The 20,627-nt window shown below is 36.8% G+C and overlaps 2 protein-coding genes across 5 annotated transcripts in view; both read right to left on the bottom strand.

Moving 5' to 3' along the window:
* Window positions 1–10,084, bottom strand: part of LOC116097604 (60S ribosomal protein L10-like) — a 70,452-nt gene extending 60,368 nt beyond the window's left edge. Inside the window, exon 1 of the mRNA XM_031380279.1 lies at window positions 9,984–10,084. Within this exon, the coding sequence (XP_031236139.1) occupies window positions 9,984–10,084 (101 nt within the window). The remainder of the gene's footprint in view (window positions 1–9,983) is intronic.
* Pclo (piccolo presynaptic cytomatrix protein) overlaps window positions 1–20,627 on the bottom strand; it is a 359,315-nt gene that overhangs the window by 284,483 nt on the left and 54,205 nt on the right. The window lies entirely within an intron of this gene.

Genomic DNA, 20,627 nt, shown 5'->3' with positions numbered 1-20,627 from the left:
TAGGCTTTCTATCTCCAAGGTTGTCTCCCTTTGTGATTTCCTTATTGTTTCTAGTTCCATTTTTAGATCCTGGATGGTTTTGTTTAGTTCCTTCACCTGTTTGGTTGTGTTTTCCTACAATTCTTTAAGGGATATTTGTGTTTCCTCTTTAAGGGCTTCTAGCTGTTTACTTGTGTTCTCCTGTATTTATTTAAGGGAGTTATTTATGTCCTTAAAGTCCTTTATCATCATTATAAGATGTAGTTTTAAGTCAGAGTCTTGCTTTTCTGTGTGGTGGCGTCTCAATGACTTCCTATGGTGGGAGAACTGGATTCTGATAATTTCTTTTGTTTATGTTTTTGCCCTTGCCTCTTGCCATCTGTTTATCTCTGATGTTACTTGGTCTTGCCGTCTCTCACTGTGGCTTGTCCTTTCTCCAAGCCTGTCTGCCAGTACTCCAGGGAGAACTGTTCTCTCTGGAAGGAATTTGGGTATGGAAAGCTGTAGCACAGGGTCAGTTCCAGGGTGCGGATGGAAACTGAACAGCCTGTTCCCCTGGCTGTTCCTTGGTTCCTGTGTTCTGATGGCTCTGGGTGGGTCCCTCTGAGTAGAAGTGGTAGTCTTACTTGTGCTCACAGACTTGTCAGCACTCCTGGGAGACCCACTCTCTCCTGGTGTTATTTAGGTATGGAGTGGTGTGGCACAGGATTAGCTCAGGGTGCAGGCGGAAACGGGAAACAATCCTTCAATTTTATTCAAGAAATAATTGTTCCTAAGTGTATGATGAGGAGGAGATTATAGGGTAGTGGAATTAGGAATAGCTGACAATGGACAGGCCCTAAATGACTCCACTGCTCCTTTAGTCGAGGTAGCTAAGTTCAGCCCCACATGATACATCATTTTACATTAAATCTATATGCTTTTTTTATGACAATAACATACAGTAAAGGAATGTTTTAATCTTCATTGCTGCTACCAAACAGAAATTGCTGGCATAGAATATGTACCACATATATGTACCTTGCGTTTAAACTTCAATTGTCCAATGGTGATTTATATTCACAAACTGTTTGTATTCCCAAAGAAATGACTGGGTACATAAATTTAGATGAATGGAAAGTATATTTAGTTCTCTTATTATATATAAAAAGTCTTAAATCAATGTCTAAAAGTTACACAAAAAGTTATAAAGTCACCTCATACTTTGTGGATATCAGATATCCAGGAACCACATCATTGAGTTCTGTGCTCAAAGTTTATGAAGCTTTAAATCGATGTATTAAATTTAATTTCCACCATTTGAAGTTTCATTCTCTTGTTTAAGCTCAAATTTACATTTCCTTGGTGCTACATGTTATTTCTACTCACCATAAGGGAATGCCTGCTTTGATACCCATAACACATGTCCTGTCCTATTCTTTACTTGGTGATCTTTTATAAAAGCATCCTTCATAATACTTTAGGATAATAGGTACTTTCAAATGCCAAACTAGATTGTCTGTACAAAAAAAGACCAATGGAGCTGAGGGGTTTGCAGCCCCTTAGGACGAACAACAACATGAACTAACTAGTACCCTCGGAGCTCCCAGGGTCTCAACCACCAACCAAGGACTGCACATGGAGGGGTCTGATTGTTCAAGCAGCATGTGTATGGTAGAGGATTGCAAAATCGATCATCAATAGGAGGAGAGGACCTTGGCCCTGTGAAGGTTCTGTGCCCCAGTGTAGGGGAATGCCAGGGCCAGAAAGTGGGAGAGGGCGGGGTGGCAGGCATGGGGAGGGGGGAGGCAACAGGGGTTTGTTTTTGTTTGTTTTTTTGTTTTTTGGAGGGGAAACTGGGAATGGAGAAATTCGCATGTAAAAAAAGAAAATATCTAAAATAAAAAAACAAATTACAATTATCTCAGGAATTTCATGCATATATGTGAGAATAATATTTCCAAATTCCTAATAGAAGCTAGTGGTTGAGTCATTTTAGGATTGAACTTATTATATTCTCTCTTAACTACTTTATGTATGTTTTGTAATTTGAATCCATAACAACCTTGTCGATTTCTTCTTGGAATTACTTTTCAGAGGAAAATAAATAAAATAAATAAAATGAAAAGTACATGTAAAATTTAAATATAAATAATAATATAAATGTGAATACACAATTAAATATGAATTGTTTTCTCCAAAGGTAGAGCCAGATATCTGACTCCAAACTACTTTCCTTTTTTTTAAAAAAGACAGATCTTTTTTTGTAGCTCTGGCTGCCCTGTAACTCATTCTGTAGACCAGGATAGCCTAAATCTCAGAGAATCACTTGCCTCTGCCTTCCAAGTTTTTTGAGTTAAAGATATACAGCATTTTGTTGAGCAAATATTTAAATCTGTTTATGAATTTGACCTATTAGATAAAGTAAGATTTAACTATGATAGCCAAACTTCAAAATAAATTACAAAATCTTCCTCAATGGATTTCAAAAGCCAGATCATTATATAACCTAAAAGACATCAAATAAAAATCTCAATTCTGACTAAAAGTTCAGGACTGTACACGAATTCAATCCTGAACTAAAAAACTAGCGGCTGAAAACTCTCTCATATCACTGAGAACACACTCCCGTGGAATTCAGAACTGCTCAGTGACACTCAGATCCACCTAAAACATCCACTGAGAACACACTCACGTGGAATTCAGAACTGCTCAGTGACACTCAGATCCACCTAAAACATCCACTGAGAACACACTCACGTGGGATTCAGAACTGCTCAGTGACACTCAGATCCACCTAAAACATCCACTGAGAACACACTCACGTGGAATTCAGAACTGCTCAGTGACACTCAGATCCACCTAAAACATCCACTGAGAACACACTCACGTGGAATTCAGAACTGCTCAGTGATACTCATCTTCAGATCCACCTAAAACATCCACTGAGAACACACTCACGTGGAATTCAGAACTGCTCAGTGATACTCATCTTCAGATCCACCTAAAACAGAGTAGTCTGTCACTAAGTATTTCTCACAGTTATATGTTTCCTAGATGCCTTTATAATCAGAGTTAAAATTGTTTATGATACTTAATGTTTCATGTGATATATTTCTAGGTGATGAAATAACAAGGCAGAGACAAAAGGCAATTTTTGATATGTAAATAAAGGTTATGGAGTGATTTTTAACATAAGAAATGTTTTGCTTTACTCAAATTATTTTCAATGAATTCAAACCATATTTTCTTATCTGTATACATTGAAAGTTAGTTTAAAATGATGTTAAGTAATTGTATTTAGAGATTCAATAAAACCATATGCCTCTTTAAACTTCAGAATGCCTTTTTAAACATAGCAGTTTCTTAGACCTTTAAGAATACACACATTCTATGGGTATTCCTCCTTTTGTGAAATTAGTTGAGTTCTCAAGTTACATGATTGAAGATTTACTCCTGAAACTTTGATGAAAGATTTTTTTGTTTTCATTAATGTTATTTCCATCTGGCTGCAAAATAACAACAAAAACAAGAGCAAGGAACTAAGCAATACATGAAAAACAACAACAAAACCTGAAAGCTTACAAACTTTGAAATCTTCTGCTAACTAGTAAATGGGAATTATGTAGAGAGTATATGGTAGCTGAGCTTGGCTCTCAAGTTAGTGAATTATACATATAGAAAGCCATACATGTAGAATAATAAATGGTATTCATGCAACTCTTAATTTCAGGATTTTCTAGAGCACTGCTCTTATATTTAGGATATAACATCCTTATTAAAACCAAAGTGAAAGTATACCACTTTGAAAATCTCTTAAATGTTGATATATATCCATGTGTATAAAAGACTTTAAACACTTTTAATGTTCTTGTACTTACAGAAAAACAGAACTGCACTCTACAAATGAAAACCTTTTTATAGAAGCTGATTTATCCCACGTAATAAATAGCTGCGGCTCTATCTCCCTCAAGAGCCTCACTGTGTTCAGACTTATGGTCTAGTCTCAGACTGCTACTGCTCTGGTGATATCCCTTGTGTTTTCTAGGCCATGTAACTAAAACATGCCAAGGAAAGAAGAAAGGGACGGCTTTTAGACAGCAAGGAAAAGATTCGGTGGCACAAAGGTCACAATATTTCATGACTTCTCACAGCTTTCCTGTCTATTGACCTTTTAATTTCTACCCCAGACTCCTTCTTTCTTCTTTGGTTAAAATTTTTGAAAATAATTTCAACATTTTAAAAAAAATATTAGTATGTAGAGACAGGAACCAGCTTCTGTCAGACATACAACAAATATAAAATTGACAATAACTGGTACCGTCAAGTACACATAGAGTTGTTTGAGTAATAGCCATGTCCTGTTATTAATAACATCCATTGGGCCTAGATAAAGAGCCACCTCATCTCTGCAACTGATGGAGTGTAGGACAGAAAAGGCAAGCAGAGCCGTAGGGTCAGGCTGTACTTGAAAGCAGTCTGTGCCAAGCCATTTGCAGCAATCAGAGAACAAGAACAGAAAGGGCCTTACCTTATGCTACAATCTCTTGAGGCTTCCTAATAATGGTTATAAGGAGAAATTAATCATTAATTTCCCAAATATAACCACATAAATGGAAACTGAGCCTATTACTGCCATTCTACAATCATCAGCCATACATTATTAAAACATCAAAATGATGACATTGAGCTTAGAGATCTGTTAGGCATAAAAAGCACTCAAGGTGTACTTTTAAGTAGTTATTCTCAAATAGAATTTTAGCTTGATAGTATTGAGCCATCTCTGAGTAATTTCCAAAGTAGCCTATGTCAACCTTAACTACCCTACTTATCGAACAGAAATTGTGAAGACACACCCAGAAAGACGGAAAATTTTTAATGACAAATGAAAGTGTATTTTTTCTTAAAATTTACATAATATAAATTAGCTCAAATAATTGATTCAAAGTAGACTTCTTGTAGTGTTCTTATTGTAAATGCAACTGTGTTGTAGAACTTGACATTTATAAATTAGTATGAAAAAATAAACAAGCTTGTAAACACAGGTAACTTAGAAACAATGAATATTATTAAGATAATATTATGTGTATAAATGATGCATAGACAAAGAAAGTTCTATAAATGTTTTCCTCTGAATTCTCTAAATTCACATCATGTGAATACAGTAAATTTCATTAGAAATAAAAAGTGAACTGAATACTAATCCAATTTTTTTTTTTTTTTTTTTTTGAGATTCGACATGGAAACAATTTCCTGAGTACCTTGAGGGATACCATTAAACTACTATGGCACATTAAATGTTGATTGTTATTTTTCAGTGTTATAACATCATAAGAACAGCAACAAATGCTACAAAATTGCAATTGTAATTGTAAGCCAGCCTTACTATAAAAATTGAAGTACAGCATAAGAAATAAGGCAAATTATTTTTATTATTTCTGAATCAGGTCATCCAAAATAAAAATAGGAATGATGATGAATAAGAGCGCCATTCTCCCTTCCTGCCATTCAAAGGGCAGAAATAGCTCTGTCAGAGCCACAGAGGGACACTGAGGCGACATTCTAAAAATCCCCTTTCAGCTCTTCGAGTTTTAAACTTTTCTCTAAATGTGGACCTTTTAGGTACAAAAACCCTGCTGGTTTCAGAAGTACTTATGATAAGAATGTAAAGTCTATGATTATACGCATTTTCTCAAGAGGAATGTATTGTCCTATTTAGAATGCACATGGGCTAAATAAAAATGAGATGGATGAGAGGAGATTGTTTATGTTTAACCAATGAAGAAGTGACTGTAAGTCCCTAAAGTACATTAATATACAGATGGCTCAAAACTCTCGATCAAAAAAGCTAACTTTATAGCTCTTTTTGTAATTTTAATGTACTCTCTGGCTTATAATTCTGTTTTTCGTTCATCTTATTTTTACACCAATTAATTAAGTTATTTATAAAGATAAATAAATGTTAGGCAATGTATTTTAAATGTTTTTCTGTATATAATTAGAACTATATCTTAATTTAAAATATTGAATTATTTTCAGTATATTGACTTCCACTCTCAGTATTCAAAACGGTATTGTGACAAAAAATGGTAAATTTCCAATATTTTGCATTTTTTTCCTTTGACAAATTACCAATTACCCACAAACACTCATACATATCTGTATGTGTGTGTCTCTATGTGTGTTTGTGTGTGTTCACTCATGAACACATACTGTTGGGTTACAATTTCAGGACTGATAAAAAGTAAATGTTTTCAAAGTACTCTTTTGGATAATATAGATTTTAATACTAAGGGAGAAAATTAGTATGTATGTTCATCATACAGAAAATGAGTACTGTGTTCGCCAAGGTTAATCCAGACTTTAGACTTTTTGAGTAAGGATAATCAGCCTGGTGGTGTCAGAGAGCTTCTTTCTCATAGTACCATCATGCCTCACTGTCCAAATGAAAACAGAAAACACCCAGATCACCCTGACATGTGGGAAGTAAGAAGAAACTTAAACCTGATGCTTATATATTCAATATTATGTAAACTGCTGCTTTAAAAAATACAACTACCTATATTATGATATAGTTTCCAAACTCTGGTTTGGCTAAGCTTATTCATCTGGTGTCATTCAGTCTCATGTAATTATAAAAGGCTCCAAATTCCAAAGAGCAGAATGTACACTGATAATGTAATCACATAACTCTTTAAAATATTGTTTCTGTCATTTTTAACCTATTAAAATAATAACAAGTATATTCTTTATATTGAAGAACAGCTTCTTTTAATTATATTAATCTCATCAAAATAAATTAATTTGAATACCATGGATGACATAGAATGATATTTCTGTTAAGTATGTTTTGAGTGTAAATAAACAAAGTAAATATTTATATAAAGGTAGTCAAACTATCAATTATGTATACTTAACAGGATTTAAAACTATTGCTTCTATTCAGGCACAAAAGGGACAAAAGGAATTGCAAACTGCTGGTAATCATTTTTGTGTCATAATTTCCAAGGATTTTCTCCAAAAATGTTCTTTTATGTCTTATATTGTTTTTTAAATATATGTTCACATGTAATTATTTTAAATATTGTGAGCCATGAAGCAATTCTAGTCAGAAGAGCAATGGTCACATAAAATTTGTGAAGGGAAAGCTAAACTCTTCTCATTAACAAGTCATTTTATTTTTAGCTTGCAAAAATATCATTTATTTTATACTTGTCATATAAAGAATATTCATGAAAATTATTATGCTTCTGTCAAAGGAAAAGTGAGTAGAGTTAAAAAAATATAGTCATATGAAGATTGGTTTTGTTAAATTAGCTTGTAGATTTAAGGAAACAGCCACTTATTGGAAAACAGAGGAGAAAAGAACCTAGGAAGATATCCAGGTAAACAGGTAGGAAAATTTGGAGTCTAGAAAAGAATTCTATGAGATCCTGGTTCTTAGAGCAACAGAATATTTACAATTGCATTATTTTTAAAACTTTTAAAAATTATCAAATTCAGCAAAGAACAAAATATCTAAAAACAATGTCCAAAAATTGATGCATTTTATGTATGATAATAGACCTTATAAATCACCATGGGAGAAACTGTCATTTAGAAATAACACTAAGATAATCATCTCTGCAAACCACTTCAGACTTTCTTCTTTCATTTTATGCACAAACTAAACCCCTTTAGATTAATATATCCAATACTTAAAAATAATTAAAAATAAATTTTAGTAAATGTTTCTACTAGATTACATTAGAAGTAACAAATAGATAACACTGTAATATTTAAGTAATGACAACTAAATAATAAAACATTATATAATTACTATAATATTTAAATAGTTTATAATTTGAAATAAAGATGCACATTTTAAAACTAACATATGACTCGGTTTTTATTAAGCACTATGCTGAAATCAATGGCAACACAGCATTAACCATTGATTGGAATCATTTGTTTCTTACATATTTGAAGATTTATAGTCACATCACACAAAAAACTAGATAATAACAAATTAGAGTTTTGATTTTCACATACTGTATTTAAAATGAGTCTAGCTAAGCTGTTCCACCAATCTTTGTTAAGTTTTACTCCCCTGCTCCCATCAGCCCCCAAGTAGACAAAGATATACTCCGTATACTTGTGATAAATCCAATCATTTTTATTAATAGTAGCCAGACTCAGCATTATAAGCAGATGAGAGATTCATACATCTGTTTACTATTGGTGATAGTTTTTAAAATGGTATGGACTAGGTGCCTTAATTCTATAAGCAGAGAAAGTAAAAGTGGATTTAATCTTCTTTTCAAAACTCTTTGGCCATTAGTACTGATGACCCTACTTCTGCAAAATGTCAACCCCTAACATACAAATAATATTATTATACAGAATGAGAAGGTTGTACTTATGTACTTAAATTTGTGTGTGTGTGTTTTCTGTGTGTGTCTGTGTGTGTGTGTTTGTGTACACAAAAACACAACAACAATGAAAGAAAGAGAGGCCATGAAATTGAAAGAGGGTAGTGGGGTAAAGCACATGGAAGGGTTTGAAGGGAAGCAAGAAAAGGAAATAGGGAAAATGGTGTAACTATATTTAATACTAAACAAATAAATAATTAAAATACTCCCAATTATTAAACAGATTCTTGAAATTCTAATAGTAATAATAAACCTCTTTCCCACAAATGTCTTTTTACCCAATAAACATGTTTGGGCTAAGCTATTTGTTACAAATATAAATGGGTGAGTACAATTCTCAGCCTCTCTCAGAGCAAGTTGTGAAGATGAGGAGATGGGCAGAATTAACAAGCAAGAACCATCTCTATGGGAAATATGTTAGGGCATCCCAGCTGATCAGAAAGTTTCGTGTGTGCAGATGAGGCCACAATCCCTTTTCAATGATCACCTTGTGAAATGCAGACCCTAGACACCCCATGTGAATCATCTTTTAATGTTAGGAATTCTGCAGATGTTCCTAACTGTCTGGGCTGAAATTAAATTGAATTTTCTGATTTGTCCATGTGATGATTAAGTTTGGGGGGGTCTGATTTGGAAGAAGTGTTTTATGATAGGTAAAAAAATAAGTCTGTGTGCTTTGAATCCATCTGGAATAAGAGTTTTAAAGTTGAGATTCTAAAATAAGAAAAACCCTTTGCCTAGCTGAATAGGTAGAACTTGCCTACCTTGTGCAAGGCCCTGGACTGGATCTGGACCTCTAGCATTGAAGATAAATGTTTTCTCATCAAAACTTCAGATGCCAACTGAAGTGTGCTAGTATGTACAGAACTCATGAAGATGATATGGGTATACATTTTAAAACCTTAATCATTTTTAAGTGTAGGTGGAAAGCAACATATGATAGGATAGATAGATAGATAGATAGATAGATAGATAGATAGATAGATAGATAGATAGACAGACAGACAGACAGATAGGTGATTGAGAGAGACAGAGAGACAGACAGATAATCTCTTTTGGAAAATTAAAATGAAAACAAAAGCAAATGCACCTACAATATTTCCTGGTGAAGCAATTGAGGCCTGTGGCAGCTAAGTACCACAGCATTGTTACACAACTATTAAAACATTGTGGGTTCCAAAATCAGGCAGTTTTCCACTACAGCCCACACTCTTACCCCACTGCTCCAACTTGTCTCATTGTCACGTGTTCCTATTTCTTTTTTCCCCAGCATTTCTGTGCTTAGCACGCAAAGCAGGGAGGGCTGATTCTCTTCCCTTTTGAGTCTCTACTTCATGCTGGTCACTATTTCCTTCCTGGGATCATCTAGGTGGATGATAACAGACTGCGCTGTCTGGTGGGTTAATTTTAGTAGACTGAAAGCATTCTCCCAGCTTGCTCCACACTGTGGATCCTCCTCTACTTCTAACCACACACAGCATTTCACAGGTCAGTACATTCTGCTGCCTGACAATTACTTCTCAGGTTTTCATTTCTATGTTTCTTCTTCATTGATTCTGCCTCACACAGAGAAAATATAAAACAACCTTCCTTTCTCAAGGCCTTCTATCTCACCGTACTCTCCTCTCAGCAATGTTCCGTGATGCTGACAAGATAATCTTCACAAAGTCAAGAGCAATCACAAAAGTCCTTCTGAGAAATCCTTCAATATTCATTGCAATTCCTTCAGGACAAAAACTCCAAATCTGTATTAAGATTTATAAGCCTCTTCAATAGATTGCATCACACAGTGACACCAAGTATCTGAAAGGATATGATGCAAACTCAGCTTTGGGACACTTGTGCAAATTCTACACCAAGGTCCAGAATGATACAGAGTGAGGCTTGGTGAGAGAGAATAGTTTTATGACTTTTTAAAACATTTTTATTGATTCTGTGTGAATTTCACATCATGTACCCCAATCCCACTCACCTCTCTAGCTCTCTTCTGTTCTATGCAACCTACTCCCAAAACAAAACAAAACAAAACAAAACAAAGAAAATAGAAAAAGCATCTTGCCCTAGAATCTGCAGTCTGTCACAATGTGTCCCACAGTATACATTTTTTACACAAACAGCTTTACTTGCAAATACCCATTGCAATGTGTCATGGGTTTGGTTTGAGGCTCTGGCTTCTGGTTACACTATCAATATTAGATTCTCAATGGGACTCCTCTCAAATATCTTCTTGTTGGCTGATGTCATGGAGACCCTGTAGCTTTGGTTCTGCAGGACCAACCACTTCACATACTCCAGCAGATGGTAGGTGGGGTAGATGCTGGGGTGGACTAACTCAAAGCCCTGGATCTGGGCCTGGATGGTAGCTGAGTTGGTCATCCCTCCATTTCTTCTGTGCCTGTTCCACCAGGGCTAGCTCTCCTGCTTTGCCCAAGTGAGGGGTGGAGCCTGCTCTCCCTAGCAGCAGGTGTGAAGGGCTCTCCCACACAGCCTTTGTGAGGAGTGGGGCCAGCTTTCTTATACCTATGCCTCCAGGGCCAGTTCTCCTATGCTGTAAAGTATATGGGGGAGGGGGGGATACTAGCTGGTGAGGGGTGGGGCCAGCTCCCTGTGCTCATGCCTTCAGGGGCCTGTTTACCCATGCTGATACCACTAGGACCAGTACCTGTGAGCAGCCCAGGCAAGGTGCAGGGCCAGCTCTTCCACTCTCATGCCTTCACATCCAGATCTCCTGCCTGCTGCAGGTTGGGAGCAGTGTGGGGTTGGGAATCTCTCCTATGTCCAGGCCATCTCACAGCTGGTTAGGAGGTAAAACTACTTTTTCCAAATTGTCTAAGAAAGGGGCAGAGCCAGCTCTGTGCTGCCTTCAGACATCAACATGGCCCAAGGCAGCAGCTCAGACAAGGGAAATCTGCATAGACTTTGGTGATAACATGGCCCATGGACATTGACACAGGCTCCTGCTGCTGCGGGGTCACAGACCTACCCATTCTGCTTCTCTCTTTCCCATCTTTTCATCTCATACTTGCTCATCATAGTGGTGCCCGCCCTGTCCATACAGTATGGCCATGTGTAGAGGCCAGTTTTATGTTTTTGATGAAAGGTTATTATTCTTGTCTTTTGAATTGTTTGTGTTCTTCTTGATTCTTCTTAAGAATATTTTTGCTGTCTCATCAACTTTATCTCTCTCCACTGACAGCCTGGCAATACTTCCCCAGACTTCTAAAACCCCTCTCATAGTCTAGACTACATCTGGTCTTAGAGGAATTTATAGCTTTCCACATCTACCTACATGAATAAAATGTTCATATCTTCCTTATTCCAAAAAAATGTCTACCAACTTGTTAAACTTCATTCAGTGATCAAATTTCTATAAGAATGCCTTTGGCTGAGACCTTAAAATATACTTTATCTGGCTACAGGAGGTGGCTACTTCAGGCTCCATATTCCCCACTGCTAGGAATCTCAGTCACCTCCATTGCCTCCTTGGAGCTATGGGAGTCCCTCATCCCAGGTCAATGGCACATCTAGAGATGTATCCCTCCTGCCCCTCCAGCCACCAATTTCCATTCTCTCTTTCAGACTTCTCTCCCCAGCTCTCTCACACATGACCTCACCCCATTCCCTTTCCCATCGCCTTTTTAACCCTGTTCCCTCCCTCCATCTCCTTCCTATGACTATTTTATTTTTACTTTGGAGTGAGATAAGCATCCTCATTTGGGCCCTCCTTGTTATTTATTCCTTGAGTCTATGAATTGTAGCATGGGTATTCTGTACTTTATGGCTAATATCTACTTATAAGTGAGTACATTCAATACATGTCATTTTGGGTCTAGGTTACCTACCTGAGGATAATATTTTCTAGCTCCATCCATTTGCCTGCACATTTCATGACTCCCAGTAGAGAGATAAGGACAACAACCCACCTACAAAATCTTTGACATAAAGTTTGTCTGGCCTACAAGAATTGCTGAGACAAAGATGGAGTAGAGGCTGAGGGGGTGGCTAACCAATGACTGTTCCAATTTGAGACCCATCTCATGGGCAAGAACCAATCCCTGACACTAGTAATGATATTCTGTTATGTTTGCAGACAGGAGCCCAGCATAACTACCTTCTGTGAGGCTCTACCCACCAGCTGACTGAAAAAGATACAGAAAACCACAGCCAAACATTGGATGGAGCTCAGGAATATTGTGGAAGAGTTGGGGGAAAGACTGAGGGACCCAGAGGGTATAGGAACTCCACAGGAATGCCAACAGCATCAAACAACATACATCCTTGGGGAATCCCAGAGACTGAACCACCAACCAAAGAGGACATATAGGATGGACCTACTCTCCCCCTGGAAATGTGTAGCAGATGTGCAGCTTGTTCATCACAGGGATCCCTCAATGCCTGGAGCAGGGGCTGCCTCTGAATCTGTTGTCTTCCTGTGTTTGGATCCTTTTCCCCTAACTGGGCTGCTTTGTCTTGCCTGGGTGGGAAGAGTATGTATTTGGTCTTGCAATGACTTGATATGGCAAGGGAGGATTGGTGGGGGTTTGCTCTTGGAGAAAAAGGTTTGAGGGGAGGGGAGGATGGACTGTGCAAGGGGCAGCTGGGAGAAGAGGGACATCTGCAGATGATTGGGATGAAAAGTGAATAAATAATAAATTAATGGAGAAAAAGTAAAATATACTTTGTTCTTTTAATTGGCTTACTGAGGAGAGTGGGGGCACCTAGCGTGGTAGGGCTTTCAGGACTTATAATCTAACCCTAGCGACTCAATATTACTACCTGCAACTCCATTGTCATGGAACTGCAGAGCTGTGCCACCAAGCCTGGCTACATAGGACTTTACACAGTTTTTCTTGAAAGCATTATTAAATGGACATATTACATATAGTAATACATCTATAATATATTAATATTGAATATATGTATTCCTAGCAATAGTATCCACATATATTTTCCCACATGATGTGTGATAATGACAGCATCCAGTCCTTTCTTTAAACAAATCTCAACTCAGTATTTAAGATACTCTTGCATTTACCTGAAAGAATGTTTTAATGCATATACTGGTTACTTTTTTTATCAAGTTGACACCAGTTATAATCATCTTGGAAGCAGGAATATCAATCGACCTGTAGGCAAATCTGCAGGGGCATTTTCTTGATAATGATTGGCATGGGGGAGTCCATCCCACTATGGATGATGCCACTTCTGGACAGGTGGCCTTGTATAGCATAAGGAGGCAGGATTAGCAATTAATGGGAGCAAGCCCGTACACAACATTCTTTCATAGTCTCTGCTTTCAGTTCCTGCCTCGAGGTTTCCACCTTGACTTCCTACTCTGATATGCCCTTCTTGATCAACTGGCAGCTTAAAATGAAATAAACACTTTTCTCCATGAGTTGCTTTTGGGCACAGTATTTATCAGAGCAAAGGGAAGTGAACTAACCCAATATAATCTATTATAAAAGCTAGTACAGTGACCCCTGAAAGAAGCTGGTAGAATCTTAATACTAATGTCCTGGGAAGCTGAAAAAAATTCTGATGCTTCTTGGAACCACAACTTATCTGGAATGTTTTCCTAAGTTCATAATCCTATGTTGGCAAAACTATATCCAAGATACTTGACTAGAAATTGGGTTCTTCTTTTAATTCATGAATTTCTAGTAGTCTATGTCCAGGTAAAATTTGTATCTAATCTTCCCAAATTACTACAAAATGTAAAAAAAAAAAAAAAATTAACATTACAAAGCCTGAATTAAATTCTCACACATTTAATTCACAAAGAAAAGTGGTTTGTTGATTGAAATATGCTGAAGACAATTTTAAAATACATAAAAATCTTGAAAACTAAATGAAAAAGAGATATTCATGTCTTTCAAGATAGTTCTTTCAAATAATCAACTGGAAAGCCACTAACAAGACTACTTCCAGAAAATTTTCAACCAATAAATAAGGTTTCTGCAGTCATGTAAATTATACTCACCAAACTAGGAGCCCAGAAAAATCTGTGTAAACCAACCAGACAAGGAAGTTATACCCTGTACACATGACCGCCTCAGTATCAAAAAAAAAAAAACTTGCCTGTTGTTAAAGCTTTTGCCAAAATCCATCATTTAATGATTCAGTATACATCTCTATGATGGTCATGTTGGATGCTGGTTTCTAGATGAACAGGCAGGTAAATTGATCTTTATTTATATTTTAATTCAAAAATGCAATAATCTAAGAGTTATATTTAAATTAACCTTTTTTCTGATGATGAACATGGAACTGAAGTTTTAATTCTATTTTCAATAAAATATCATTTTAAAACAAAGTTGCATTCTTCCTGTACTAAATTTAAAAGACTCTATCCCTCCATTATATTACCTCTAACAAGACCACACAAAGTTAGATGTTAGTTTATAAAGTACAAGCAAACATCTCTTTTTTGAAGTACTTAAATAATTTTGCTTTAATGATATTTTAATAAATGTTGAAAGGCTAATGGCATGATTCTTTTTATTTTCCTAAAAAGTAAATTTTTATAAATTATAAAATCTTGTCCCTTTTCTACGCATTGAAGCATTGAAGTAAGTTTAACAATGCAGTCTTAGAAGTCAGATTTGCAGCAATTGTGATGCAACATCCACCAATCAATGAGTTTCCAATCTGTATGAGGTAGTGTATCTTCTTGAGAAGGCCCCGCCCTACCATTTGCTCTTGATTTTTTTCATCAATACTGATGTAAACAGCTACACACTTTCTTCAGATAAGTGTTCAAACAGTTTTGCAGTTTGAAAAACAAGTCCAGATTGTGTCAATTGTGACAGGAGTATTTTTTTCATTTATACAAGTAAGCTAATCAATTATATTTCCAAGTCCCTTCAAATTATTACCATGACAGTTTGCCATTTTTCATATTTAAATGAATGTGATTCAATAATGAAAATAAACCTCAAACCATCTATTTACAGAATTTTCCTTCTGTTATTTCTCAATCACTTTGAAATTATCAATTGACCAAAATATGAAAGGTTTATTCTCAAATTTATTTTCTTACTTACTGATTTATTTCAAATTTTCCTGTTGCATACACAAAATTAATAACTTTTGGGTGTTGTCTAGATCTGGAGCTATGACAAAATTTGGATGTTAAAAATCTCAGGAAATGGTGCAGTATATAAACATGCTGAGTTAGGTATACAAAATCCATAGTGATTGTGGCCTTAATTGGCTTTGTGAGTACTCCCACAAACCTATCCTGAAGAAGACATCCTCTTCATGATCTGAATAAAAACATCATTTTGGTCCTGAAAGCTTTTTTGTCTAGAGTAATTCCCCATTAATCTTGATACTCCTTGAGCTCAGAACACCTTTAAGTGGGGTCCCTGACTAAAAATGGCACAGAACTCACACTGACTTGAAAGTAAAGACTTGTGATGTTGAATAAACACTGACAATAAAAGGTGTGAGGCAGGAGTGGGTGGGGGAACATTCTCTTAGAGGCAAAGGGGAAGAGGGATGGTGAGACCAGGAAGGGAGACAACATTTGAAATGTAAATAAATAAAATAACATATATATGTCTATGTGTGTATATACACACACATACATATATATGTATGTATATATATATATGAAAGTTGATCAAATGATCTTGAAAATAACATGCAAATTATTTGTTGTGAGATATAAATTAAGGAAAATTACATAATACAATTTAAATTAAAGGCAATGAGGGCATAAGGGGGAAGTGGAAAAGCATCAAACACCGGATTTTCCTCATTTACCACCTAACCTATGACAAACAAAACACGTATCATGAATCTTCTGGCACAGTCAGAATTTCAGGCTAAGGTTCCAGATTCTCTGTTGGGAAACCTGGTACTGAAGTAGAGCATCTCATAGTCTCTCATTGTCTATCTTTGGGTCTCTGAGTTAATCATTAACCTTCCTGCAGAATTCTCAGCCATAAATGAGACGTCTCTATCATATCTCTTCCTCCCAAAGCTCAGGGAGCTGTAGAGCCCTACTAATTAAGGTCAAAGTCTAGCACTGCCAGAATAGCCTTCAGAATGTCTTGTAACCTTGGTGAAATTACAGGTCCAACCTCCCCCGTCCCCCAATAAGAAACCTGTTCAACACGCCCCTGAGATTCCTCGAATGCCCATCCCCTTACACTAATGAGGCTTCTGAGTATTTATCCAATGATCTTTATCCAATGAGCTTTATCCAATGAGCTTCATCCAATGAGCTTCATCCAATGATCATCCCCTACCCTGGACATTCCAGCCACCTTCCCTAAAACTATATAACACCTCCTGTTAGCAGCTCTCCTCAGCAGGTATCCCATGGCTCTGGCAGCTCTTGAGGTCTCCAAGGCAATCCAGACTTCACCTTCACAGCTTGACACAATGGCCTTTCGGGATCTTCATGCAGGGACACCTCTGTCATATGCCTGGCCTCATCAACTTTCCTTAGATCCAGAGGGACATTCCAAAGTCCCTTTCTTCTGTCCTTGATTCTAAACCCAGAACCACATGACTTAAGCTGCTGAGTTCTGCTGCTTTCTGGGGTTGGAACATGGAACCCTTGTTCAAATATATCTTCACCAGGTATTTCCTTTACTGCCTAAGCTTGGCTATCATGGAACACTCTCTGTAGACCAGGCTGGCATTGAACTTACAGATTCACAGGCCTCTGTCTCCTGAATGCTGGATTAAAGGTGGGTACCACCACACCTGGTTATAAGCTACTCTTAAATTCCCTTTCATAAAATGAAAACTTGGTTAGGTGAGATCTTGCCTGGCGGTCACTGCTCCTTTAATTCCATTTAATATCTCTAATCAGTTTATCTCCTTAAACACAGGATTTAGCTCCAGATCATTTTCTAGTATTCCTTTAATCCTAGAAACAGACATTTTGTAGTTTTTCTTTCTCATAAGAGTGAACAATAAGCAGCCAGGCAGTGATGGCACACACCTTTAATTCCAGCACTTGGGAGGAAGAGGCAGGCAGATTTCTGAGTTTGAAGCCAGCCTGGTCTACAGAGTGAGCTCCAGGACAGGCAGGACTACACAGAGAAACCCTGTCTCAAAAAACCAAAAAAAAAAAAAAAAAAAAAAAAAAAAAAAAAAAAAACAATAAAAACAAAATTCTTCTCCTCTCTGAAATTTCTTGAACTGGTTCCCCACTGTTCAAATCACCCTCAGCATCAATGCCTTTCATACTTCTACTAGTACAGCCCATTAAGCCCCACCTACTTCACTGCTTTCCAAAGTCCCCAAATCCTCATTCCTCCAAACAAAAACATGGTCAGGCCCATCACAGCAATACAGCAATACTCCAGTACCTTGTTCCAACTTTTTTCTGGCTTAGGGTTTTATTTCTGCAGAGAGATGCCATGACCATGGAAAATACTTATGGCTGGCTTAAAGTTTCAGAGGACTTTTCCATTATTATCATGGTAAAAAGCATGGTAGCATCTAGACAGACATGGTGCTGGAAAAGAAGCTGAGAGTACTACATCTTGTTACAGGGGTCAGAAGGCCACTGGATTCCACACTGGGTGGAACTTAAGCATAGGGGGCCTCAAGACTTGCTCTGAAAATGACACTCCTTCCAACAAGGCTGCACCTACTCCAACAAAGTCACACCTCCTACAAACGCATGCCCCATGAGCCAAGCAGTCAAACACATGAGTCTATGGGGCCATACTTATTCAAATCAGTGTGGATGAAGAGAAGATCTTGGAGAAGTTAAGGATGGAAGAGTGAATATGGTCAAAATACATGGCATAAAATTCTCAAAGGACTACTGCAGAAGAGAGAAAATGATCTTACATTTTGAGACACTCCAATGGAAAAAATGTTCTTGAACATGAAAAAAAGATATTGTCTTTATGAAGGTATGCCCCCTACATCCTTAAACCAAAAAGAAATCAATATTTTGTAGTTCTTATTTAATTTTTAATTAAAATCAAATTATTACATCTATAAAATGAGACAAAGAATAAATGAATGAATGTTTGAAAAAAAATACATTACACTTGCAATATTCTCATTTTAAGCTTTTTGTAACTTTACAGGTGTTTACATTCTGTGTTAATTGTAGATTCAAATGAATTGTAAGTAATAAAGTAAATATATCCCCTATACCGTTTATCCAGTTTCAAACAATGGCAACCACTTGTACAACTACTGGACAATATCAAATCAGGCCACTGGCAGTAATCTAAGACATCTTCAGGATTTCAAAGACCCTTTTTTGACTTTCATAGACTTCCTACTGCCCTCTCCCTTTGAAAGCCTTCACAGCCACTAATGTCCCTCCCTTTTCTATAATTTGTCTTTTCGCGTATGATTTACAGATAGAAACAGTCATTCTGCAATGTTTGGTGACTAGCTTTCATTCACTTTGCATGGCTGACCACTGATTCATGGGGACTGTTGTATTCATCACACCTTGAGTGGTTATTTCTGAGTGTTCTATGGTATACGTGCACACAAGAGTTTGATAAACTAACAAATATCAGGCAAAAATTTCGTACTGAGGGACATCTGCATCATTTCCAGTTTGAGGGTGTTGAAAAACATTGTGAATATTTACAGGATATAAGTCTAAAGGTTAGGGTGTAAGTACTCAGGAGCACAACTACTAGAAGTTGCACTCTCGGCTTTCTATGAAAACAATCTACATTGAGAATAATCTTTTCATATTATTATGTTCTATTTGCTTCTTTTACATTCTCACGCCCTTTGAATTGATTAGAGTTTGCTTGTGATTTTCTGATCTGGGACTTCGATTTTTATCACTTGTGGCTTGGAATGTTCTTCACACCTTCTAGTTTTGAAAAATACTGCATTGAATTGCTTCCGATTCCCTTTCAAATGTTTGGTAGACTTTTCCAACAAAATCCCATTCTTTCCACAGTCTTCACTGAAGTAGTCCAGCTGACATTTCTGCTAGCTCAGTAGAATGGTGGCACTAGAACCACAGCCCTCAACTGTCATACCACTTACTGGACTCACACTCCAGTGCAAATTACTTAGTATCCTAGCAGTTTCTTCATCATTCAACTGATAGAAGCAATTCTGTGAACAACAAAATGTAGTTCAGATCAAATGTTTGAAGAGTTTAAGATCAGTGCCTATATATAGATGATTAACTGAAAATAATAACTTTATTTAACCAACAATGGAAAAGGAGAAACTGGCAGTAACGTGACACATGACTAGCCTACAATTTGTGTAACATGGCTTTGCTTTGAATATAGTAGAATAAATTGGTAATGTAAATATTTAAATAAACAGGGCTAGTTTTTCTGTGTGCCATGTGATAATCTTTAGTTTTACAGGTTACAAATGTCCCTCTGAATTTGTTTTGTTTTGTCTTACTATTGTACTTTACAAGTAATGACTCAGAGTATGCAACAATGAATTTCCTCTCTGAGAAACAGCATGATGGGGAACATTGAAAATCTCCACTATTCTTTCACTTCAAAATTCACTTTATTTATACTACAAACTAACTTGGAATGTCCTTATCCCTCCTCTCTACCTCTCATCACCTTCTTTCTCTCTCTTCCCTCCCTCTCCCATCCCTCATCCCTGCTTTTACTTCTCTCCCAATATCACACTGGAAAGTGACTAAAAGAGAGTAGAGTAATAGCTATTTTATATTACTGTCATTGGACACTTAAAACACAGTGCATATGACTACTACAGATGCTTCGAAGAGCCAGGCCATGTCCTATGTTGGGTTTACATTTTCATTATAATCAAGTATTCATTGGATGTTGTGACGGTTTGTATATCCCCATGTCAGTGAGTAGCATTATTAGAAGGTGTGGTCCTGTTAGAGTAGGTGTGGCCTTGTTGGAGTAGGTGTGTTACTGTGGGTATGGGCTTTAAGACTCTCACCCTAGCTGCCTGGAAGCCAGTATTCTGCTAGCAGCCTTTAGATGAAGATACAGAACTCTCAGCTCTGTCTGTACCATGCCTGCCTGGACACTACCATGCTCCTACCTTGATAATAATAGACTGCACCTCTGAACCTATAAGCCAGCTCCAATTAAATGTTGTACTTATAAGAGTTGGTCATGGTGTCTGTTCACAGCAATGAAACCCAAAGACAGATGCCATTCAGGTTCAAATGCCTTTCTAACTACAACTTCGAGCCTCAGTTCATTTGTTACCAAAGCAAACTCCAATACAAAAATGGATAAATAGGATAATTGTGCAGAAGTTAACTATTAGAACAAGAAAAGTCACCTCAAAGAG

Source organism: Mastomys coucha, unplaced genomic scaffold (genome assembly GCF_008632895.1).
Source record: "Mastomys coucha isolate ucsf_1 unplaced genomic scaffold, UCSF_Mcou_1 pScaffold19, whole genome shotgun sequence".
NCBI classification, from domain to species: domain Eukaryota; kingdom Metazoa; phylum Chordata; class Mammalia; order Rodentia; family Muridae; genus Mastomys; species Mastomys coucha.
Note: the sequence above shows the minus strand (reverse complement) of the source record. Positions and strands in the feature narration are given on the sequence as shown.